General features: G+C 40.0%; 1 protein-coding gene across 1 annotated transcript; it reads left to right on the top strand.

The window, feature by feature from the left end:
* The first annotated feature begins 308 nt into the window (after positions 1–308).
* Positions 309–6,274, top strand: LOC141312766 (uncharacterized). The gene is made up of 2 exons (XM_073832632.1): positions 309–641; positions 4,998–6,274. The coding sequence occupies exons 1-2, from the start codon at positions 386–388 to the stop codon at positions 5,513–5,515; spliced, it is 774 nt and encodes a 257-aa protein (XP_073688733.1). The 5' UTR covers positions 309–385; the 3' UTR covers positions 5,516–6,274.
* Positions 6,275–9,858: the final 3,584 nt, after the last annotated feature.

The raw sequence follows: 9,858 nt of genomic DNA, 5'->3' as shown, positions 1-9,858 counted from the left end.
TTTGATAAAAGAACAATGTATAGACCTGTTCCATAGGAAAGATAACCTAAAATGACTTTTATTGTGCCCTGGCACTTTGTCGAAAATAAAATGAACTTGACGTTCAAGGGGGCGGGGTGTGTCATTGGGGGGCGGGGCGGGGCGCCCCCCTAAGATAATTGTAGGGGACGCCCCCCTAAGATAATTGTAGGGGAAACACTGAACTACTGTCTTACTAGTGCACTGACTACTGAACTAGGAGCTGATTGAAAAGCACCCAGAGATTGTGTTTGCATTGATTTTTCTTTCTATTAATTATTCTCATCTGAAACAGGAAAAAGTGTTCAAACACACAGAAAAACTCCTGGAGAATCAACAGAGATCCATGTGACACACTATTATAAAGATGGTGTTTATTAAAGAGGAGAGTGAAGACATGAAGATTGAAGAAACATTCATAGTCAAACATGAAGATACTGAGAGACAAACAAAGATGGCGTTTATTAAAAAGGCGAGTGAAGACATGAGGATTGAAGAAACATTCATCAAACATGAAGATACTGAGGAACAAACAAAGATGGTGTTTATCAAAGAGGAGAGTGAAGACATGAAGATTGAAGAAGTATTCATAGAGAAACATGAAGATACTGAGGAACAAACAGGTTGGTTTTTATTCTCAAACCTGAAGTCACTACAAAAATGAATGATATTTATGAATGTCACACGAGTGTAGAAATGTTTTGAGATCAAGTGTTGAGATCAAATACTAATGCTGCCTTCAAGTGCAACTGAGAAGATCTTGCTTTCACATTGGCCATTTGTTATTATGACATCGTGCATTTAAGTTGTAACAATAATATGGAATTAACCTAAACCAAAATTATATTTTTTTCTGTTACATTAAACCTAGTATCTGCTTCTAATATTAAAACCATTGATTTATAGCACTTTTGGCTACTTACGCAAAAGTACTAACAAAGCAAACCTTGAAATGTTAGTAATCACATTTGGCTACTGCATGCTGTCTACATTTGTTAATTTAAAGTATTTGGTAAGCAAATAAACAAGTAAACACTTAGGCTACGTCTAAATTAATCTGGATACAATTGAAAACAGCCTTCTAGTGTTAAAATATTCTCTATCCACACTAGCATTTTCTAAAAGTTTCTCATCCACACTGAAATGTCAGAAAGCGTTAAATTCACTTATTCAAATGGAACAGATTACACTTTTTCATGCATATCTTCTAGTAAGATCATTTCATTTACCTTCTTTTTTTTAGAACAAGACAACGTTAGCCTGGAAAAATCCAGACCCTAATCTATTAAGATTAAGGGTCTGGGATCGAGCAATGAAAACTGCCTAATTCGAGGGGCGGCACCAAGCGTGCATTTGAAACTCTAACTGCACGCAATTGGATAATGCCACGACCAATCACAACAATACACGCTTAGCTACCAGCAGAGCTAAATGATGTTTCATTAACAAAGTTCGGGAGAAGGTGTCAGATGCTTAGCGTAAACATCACAAGTCAATCAGCGCCATAGGTTTAAATACAGCTGACTCACCTCAATTCACTCGATGGTTTATCAGTAACCCTCCAGCACCCCATCTCATCACTCCGAGTTCTCGCTACTCCTATTGGAGGGTAACGTACTCTGGGTTCGGGCCACTCCCGAGCTCGGAGCCCTTCACCGGACAGCACGCCAAACATGCACTACTATTCTCCGGCTAATTATATGTAAACGTGAACTCGTGAACTGATAGATTGAACTCTTGCCGTATCCAGTCGGCAAAACAGCAAAAACGTCCTTCTTGCAAAGGAACGATTCGAGTTTTCGGTTTTCTGTTCCTCTTTTATATGGGAAGCCAAGTCTAACTCGTTCATTGTAGCGGCCAAAGCCGTTTCAAACAACTTGTGGTTCATCTGTAGCGACAGCGATCTTTCAAAGTTTACTACATGATTCGGACGTTGCAGTGCTGTCATCATCAGCTTAGCTCGCCTCTGGCCCGCCTACATCAGATCAGTGTTGTTTTCGTCAACGTTGACGATGACGAAATCATTTCGTTGACACCACTTTTTTCATGACGAAAACGAGACGATGACGACATAAAAATGGCTCGTTGATGACTAAAACATGACGAGACGTGTGTGAGTTTTCGTTGACGAGACGAGAATAGACGAAAATGTTAGTGGGTGGTCCGTCAGACATTTAAAATGCATGACATTTCTGCTTATTGTGCATTAGTGATGTCCGGTTCGCGAACGAATCGTTCAATTTAACCGGATCTTCTTAGTGACCCGGTTGAACCAGTACACCAAATCGAACTGAATCGTTTGAAACGGTTCGTGTCTCTAGTAAGCACTAATCCACAAATTACTTAAAGGTTTTTACTTTTTAACGTGCCTGACACTCCCTCTGATTCAAAATAAATCAATTTCCCGAGTTATTCAGTTACTCAAACAGTGTTTGAACGGCTGTGAAAAGAGAGCTGATGATGCGCATGAGCAGAGCAGCTGCCAGAGCGGTTGTCGTTCTCGAGTCATGAACCGGTTGCAGCGGTTGTCGGATCATCAGTACACTGAACGAGAATCGCTCTCTTTCGGATCACCAGTACACTGAACGAGAACCGGTTTCTTTCGGACGCGTCCGAGTTGAGAATCGATGAGCTGATACTGTGCGCATGCGTGTCATTTTTCAACCAGATGAAATGAAGCACGTTAGTCAAGTTGGTCTATTTTGTTAAACGTTTTGTTAAAAGTTTACTTAAGGATTCTGTTAGGTTATTGGCTAAAAGGGTTTTTATGATCTAGGTCAGGGAAGTGTCGTGGTACCATAATAAATGAGTTTGATTAAAAGAAAAAATGTGATTTATGAATTAGCTGCACTGTAATAAAAGATAATGATGACATGCAAAAATTGTGTTTGTATTAAATAAACAATGTTTTAATGATACAATACACAACTATAATTTGAACCATGTTCAAACAAAAATTATTATAAAAGATTTTTATTTAACTTTTAAACGGTGGTATAATGCTAAAAATGAAGTAATCAAACTACTGCACAAGCAAACCAAGCGGCACGTTTCAGTCACTCTCTGTGTGAGTTCTCCAATCTCATTCTCGACTCAAGAAGCGGTTGCAGCGGTTGTCGGATCACCAGTACACTGAACGAGAACCGGTTTCTTTCGGACGCGTCCGATTCGAGAATCGATGAGCTGATACTGTGCGCATGCGTGACTCGTGCAGCTGCCAAACAAACAAACTCCTGCTATGACTGACTCCATCTCAAACCGAACTAGTTCTTTTTTTACCACTGTCTCTGTGCTAATGCTATGAGCGCGGTTAACTGAGGACTTTAATGAGGGGATCTGGTGAAACGTATGTTTATAACAAAGTCTTTATGGATTGTGCATGTGCAGTAAGCTGATAGTGTTTCTGATTAGAATTAATTTATCTTATAATTTATTAAATCAAGACTTGTAAAACTTACTCATATGATCACTGCATGTAACTGTATATGGGTGCGGGACGATAGTAATTACGTTAATGACGTCATTACGTCATAGCGTAAAAGAACTGGTGAACTGGTTTTTTGAACCGGTTCTTTGAAACGAACCGTCCGAAAGAACCGGTTCGCGGAAAAGAACCGAACTTCCCATCACTATTGTGCATGCCAATTAAAACCGGAAAATAGCTGCCGCTATGGCAAGCCGTTTTAGCATTAAATACTCTTTGCTATACTAGTATGGCAAGCCGCTTTAGCATTAGTGTGACACTACCCAACAGCAAAATGCTTACTGACCTACATTAATTTGTTAAAAGACTATTTTTCCCCTTTTTTTGACTAAAACTAGACTAAAACCTTTTTGACTTTTCGTCGACTAAAACTAGACTAAAACCTTTTTGACTTTTCGTCGACTAAAATTGGACTAAAACTATCACGTATAGAAGTGACTAAAATTTGACTAAAACTAATAACCATTTTAGTCCAAAAGACTAAGACTAAGACTAAATCTAAGATGGTTGTCAAAAACAACACTGCATCAGATACACCGATTTGATTGGTTCCCACAATTGCTTACGTATTGCAGTAACCTGCACCATTGCTCGATGCCAGAGTGTCTTGCAGAGACAATTCAAATTGTGCTCTCGCAAGACCTCTGGATTTCCAGGGTAAGACAACGTAGGACATACAGAAAAACAGTACAAAATAGGAGAAAAGAGCTGTAATATAAAGTATGTGTATATACATATATAGATAAGTATAAATAAAATATACAGCAAGTCTGACAATAAAACAAACACAAAATAAGCCAAAACAAAAGCATTAACATTGAAGTTAAATTCTGATGTAATTATGTGAGGTGTAAGATTGTAATGCATAAGATGTACACCTTGATATCTTGTAAATGTATAAAGTTAAAAAAGGGAATAAGTAGGAAGATTAGGAAAAAGGGAAAGAAGAAGGAACAAAATATATAAACTAAATAACCAGATAAAGAAAGGAAATGAAGAAAATAATTCAAATAATATCAATATAATCAAGTAAATAAATAGATGAACACTGTTCAGGAGGCATCAGAGTGGAGCAGTAGGTCATTCTTACACCAAGGTACTGTATTTTAAGATGTGAACGGTATAAACCAGTGGTTCTCAAACTGGGGCATGAAAAACAAAAGCTGAGCTTTGGCATTAATTTAATTCTAGCCCAACTTAAGGTTAAGGTGATGAGTTGGCTTAAGTGGTGTTTCCCATACATGGATAAATTTGTGACGACTTGCCACAATATCAAAACTGGCCGCCACAAATAGATTTTCCAAAAGGCTTTGGCTTTGTGAAACAGGCGTTAGTGTGGACCAGGCCTAAAAGATAGAATGGTAAATTACTTTTTGTGGAAAACTTAACACTTATTGGTTTGAACTACTGTTATATGTATCTACATGTTGTGATGTTAACTGCTTTGTGCCATTAAACTGGGGTTAACTTTTATCCCTTTGTTTTTCCAACTTAGACCTAACAGCGCTGAAAGAGGAGAGAGAAGTACTGAATGAAACTGAAGAGAAAGATCAGTTTGAGAATCTTCATAATTTCGTATCTGGAGAAAAATCTGTTTGTTCCTTAGAGTCTGAAAAGATTTCTAAACAAAAAACAGCTCAAAAGACAGGAACTATGAGTATTTTCACTTGCTGTCAGTGTGGAAAGAGTTTCAAACAACAAGGACACCTTAAAAGGCACATGAGAATTCACACTGAAGAGAAGCCTTACTCATGCCAACAGTGTGGAAAAAGTTTCACTGATAAAGGAAACCTTAACCAACACATGAGATTTCACACCGGAGAGAAGCCTTACACATGCAAACAGTGTGGAAAGAGTTTCACTGTAAAAGGAAACCTTAACATTCACATGAGAGTTCACACTGGAGAGAAGCCTTACACATGCAAACAGTGTGGAAACAGTTTCAGTCAAAAAGGAAGCCTTGACAACCACATGAAAATTCACAATAAAGAGAAGCCTAACAGATCCCCTTAGCATGGACAGTGTTTCAAACAAATTGTCTAGAACAGAGAGTTCCGGTCCTTGATTCTGATTGGCCACAATCAAAGCTGTTGTAAATTACTCTACGAAAATACACCTCTTTGTTTCTCGGGAACCACATTGTTGCAACTACAATTACAGTTAATGTCAAAAGTTTACATCCCACTTTCAGAATCTGCAAAAATGTTCCCTTGTCAAAACAATCCTAAAGAATTCCAATAAGAATCCTATACAGGGCTCTTACAATGATAGAAATTCTAATACACATTTTAGAGCACTGTGTTTTGTCCATGGTACACTTTACCGTGTCAACTAGCTATATTGTGTTTGGCTGAGCTTACTGCATAAACATGTAAGGAATGAAATGGACTATGGACAATGTGTTTGCTCTGTCTCCAATGTAAGAACTACACATTTGTATATCATGAATTGAAGGTAGGGCTCAGAGAAAGTGCACTGTTTTTTTGATTGAAGCAAAATGAAAGACACTGTTAGAATTTTAACATCAGTGTGCATGGATTTAATTTGCACACGTCAGTTACTTTCTCACTTCTACCACCAACATTGGCGGCTTTGTGGAAGGCTCAAGGTGGAAGGTAATAATCATATCTTGGATCCATTCCTCAAGGATTGTATTAGGAATGGTCTTAGAGGATTGTCTTACAGGACAAGGCCTAAATCTGCTGTATGATCATTTCTACAGGAGTTTAATGGGATCCAATTTCATCTTGAAATTTTCATCTTGAATTGACTATACACACACACACACACACACCATTGTATTGCACTAATTTAACTTGCTCTGACACTTTGTAATTATTATTTGTCTAATACACTTGGTTTGTAAATGGTGGCTGTGTGTGAGTTTACTACGTTCATACATTCTTTCATAAAAAAAAAAGAAATCTCCCATTTCAAATGAATTTGGCGCTCTGTGGGGTATTGTTACAACTTAAACTCACCTAGTGAGTTTAGTGCAAAAATTTCATGTCTTTCTTTCAAAAGTTCACTCTTACGGGTAATAAACTGAACAAAAGGGTAGGCGTATCTGGCGTGCTGTCCGGGAGAGGGTCCGTGCTCGGAATTTGGCCCAAACTCTATAAATGCTCCCCAAAAAGGCTAATAATTGCAAGACAGCAGCCAGGTGACCCCCAAAAATTGCCTAGCTTGAGCTGAAGGGATGCTGGAAGTTGGTTGTAATAGCAGGCCTGCACAGGAGGAGCAATATTAGTCTGTTTCATTCTTATTCCGAGGTCCCCGTAGCCGCCAGACCCAGCCTGTATCCAGATCAGATGGTCATTGCAGTCCCCCAGATCCAGTCCGTACCCAGCTTAGATAATGGATCACCACCTGGAGATGACTTTAATAGCCGAGGTTGTCAAACAGATTAGCTCCAGAGACGGATCATCAATGAAGACCTCGCCAAACTAGACGGCCATCGGTGCTACACCACGGGATCCAGATGAGTTCTCTACAATCAGACATTGGTACAAACTGCTGGTTTCGTCTGGCCAGAGGAGAACTGGTCCCCCGACTGAGCCTGGTTTCTCCCAAGTTTTTTTTCTCCATTTCTGTCACCTGTGGAGTTTTGGTTCCTTGCCGCTGTTGCCTCTGGCTTTCATAGTTGGGGAAATTTTTTCAGCGATATCGTATATTATTTGAACTGAACAGGACGATGATATCACTGAATTCATTGATGAACTGCCTTTTACTGAAAATTGATTATGTACTAATAAATTTACTAATAAATTTAATAATGCGTTAATTACACACATTGATGCTGTTTAAATACTGTGCAGTTGCTTTGACACAATCTGTATTGTTAAAAGGGTTATATAAATAAAGGTGACTTGACTTGACTTGACGTGACTTGAATCCACCAACTTGACATGACTTCAATCCACCATCCTTTCATCCACTGCCAGCTGTCTGTCTGGATGGAAGCAAGTTTTGCATGCTGTGATGATGCTGTCGTACAGGGGCTTGATTTTGAAAAGTCTGTCGTAGGCTTGAATCCCCTTTTTTCGCGTGTTTTCTCGATCACCCTCAGGATCACAAAGATGCAGGTTCCAGGAAATGGCCTGAAATCTGGACCTGGACATAACCAATCTTGGGAAGGGTAAGCGGTAGATTTCTTTTCCCGACCAGTAATCACCAATATTTTTGGCACCAAGGAGCCCGATGTAAACCACAAGTGCAATGTATGAATAAAATTCTTGTGCTTTTAAAGGCAACCACAGGAAACGTTTTCCAGCCTCTGATATCATTCTTGCAAAGGCGTTTGTATTTTTTACAATTGTGTCTACCACAGAGCTGGTAAAATAAGCTGAAAGAGCTGCAAGGGGGAATAGATCCTGTCCATTACAAGCTGTGCTCCTGTGATTCGTTTAGGCAGGAAAAGTGGTAACACTGGAACCTCATCCTCAACACTGCAGTCTGAGGCCCTACGTCAAACTCCCTATGTTGGAATTGACATATAAATCTAGTGTTTGCAAAAGACCACCGAAAATAGAAGGTTTATCCTTATCCTTATATAGATTTAACCTTGATTTCCGTAAGAAAGGTGCCCCAAATTGGTGGAAAACCACATCTCAACCATACGCTGTCCAAAGCATTGAACCGCCTTCACGCGGCAAAACAGAACATGTTGTTGGCCCGCACTGCTGGGTCAAACTGCGCTTCCCAAAAACAGATTGGGTCAAAACTGACAGAAGAAAACTGTAAGCCTGCTCTAAGCCAGTCTCGCACAACGCAAGAGCCTCCGTTTCTCCTGTGTAATTTGGGGGCCGATAAAAACTGCGTCCGACCCAGTGAAGTAAACCATGACCAGCCCGGCTAGCTCAGTCGGTAGAGCATGAGACTCTCCATGTTGGGCGGCCCTGTTGACTCTCTTTCTTATACTCAGAAGCTGACTCGGGTGAGTTCTGTAATGATAGTATAGCAGCAAGCATTGAGGTAGCCAATTGTCCTCTAGAAGCAGCATCTAAGGAAATTAAAGAAGAACAAGCATGCAAAACAGATAACGAGAAACAGACAAGCCATACTAATGGTGAAGCATCAATAGTACAAGCCTTACATGACACAATGGTTCTCAGCAGACTTCCTGCACCTGAGCCCTTAGTTTTCTCAGGGGACCCACTCAAGTTCTTAGAGTGGAGAACAAGTTTCAAGGCATTAATAGAACGGCGATGCACAAATCCAGCCGATAAGTTGTTCTACCTACAAAAGTATGTCAGCGGTGAAGCACAATCTGTGTTGGAAGGAACCTTCTACAGAAAAGACAACGAAGCCTATGATCAAGCATGGGAAGCACTGAATTCTCGGTATGGCCATCCATTTGTAATTCAGCGTGCGTTCAGAGAAAAACTGAATAGCTGGCCCAAGATTGGTTCGAGAGAGTCTGTTAAATTGAGACAATTCAGTGATTTTATGACAGCATGCAGCAATGCTATGCCACACATCAAAGGGCTTCAGGTGTTAAACGACTGTGAAGAAAATCAGAAAATGCTACAAAAACTACCTGATTGGCTGACGTCTCGTTGGAATCGGCATGTAACAATGCAGCTGAAACGAGCGGAAGAGTACCCTACTTTCAAGGAGTTTGCTGATTTTGTGGCACAGGAAGCAGAAATAGCATGCAACCCTGTAACATCCTTTCACGCCCTGAAGCTCTCTGAAGAAAAGCCATCTAGAGAAGTCAAGCGCTCAAAGGCTAATGCGTTCATCACTAATGTGAAAGCGTCAGATAAATCAAGAATAGTGTCAAAATCATACAGTGTTGGAGTAAGCAACTCAGTTGATTCTAACAGATCCAATAGAGTTAACACTCTGCCTTCATGTTCAAACCCAGTCACGTGCAGGTGTTGTGGAGAGAGCCACTCCATCCACAAATGCCAAACGTTCACCAGTAAGTCTGTGGAGGACAAGAGAAAGTTCATATAAGACAATAACCTATGTTTTGGCTGTCTTAGGAAAGGACACAATTCAAAGGACTGAAGGAATAAAGCTACTTGTAGTATATGCAAGAAACATCATCCAACACCACTTCATGAAGACCGTCCTTCTTCTACAGCAGTAACAGTTTCGCACACAATGCAAGCTGAACAAAACACATCTTCTCTTTCCTGTTGCGTAGACAGTGTAGATGGTGGGAGTACATCAATGATAGTGCCTGTATGGATTTCTTCAACTTCCACTCCTGATAGAGAGACCTTAGTTTACGCTCTTTTGGATACGCAAAGCAGCAACACCTTTGTGGATCAAGAGTTGTGTGAGAGGATGGGGGTGATTTCAGAGCCAGTAAAGTTAAAGCTTACCACAATGATGGGAAAGGATTC

The sequence above is a fragment of the Garra rufa genome, unplaced genomic scaffold (assembly GCF_049309525.1).
Source record: "Garra rufa unplaced genomic scaffold, GarRuf1.0 hap1_unplaced_005, whole genome shotgun sequence".
Classification (NCBI taxonomy): domain Eukaryota; kingdom Metazoa; phylum Chordata; class Actinopteri; order Cypriniformes; family Cyprinidae; genus Garra; species Garra rufa.
The sequence above is the reverse complement of the archived record's forward strand: the minus strand, read 5'-3'. Positions and strand labels throughout refer to the sequence as shown.

Bases quoted from the DNA above. Each gene is read 5' to 3' on its own strand.
- LOC141312766 (XM_073832632.1), top strand. From the start codon at position 386: ATGGTGTTTATTAAAGAGGAGAGTGAAGACATGAAGATTGAAGAAACA. The intron at 642-4,997 runs GTTGGTTTTTAT...TTTCCAACTTAG, and splicing joins AGATACTGAGGAACAAACAG to ACCTAACAGCGCTGAAAGAG.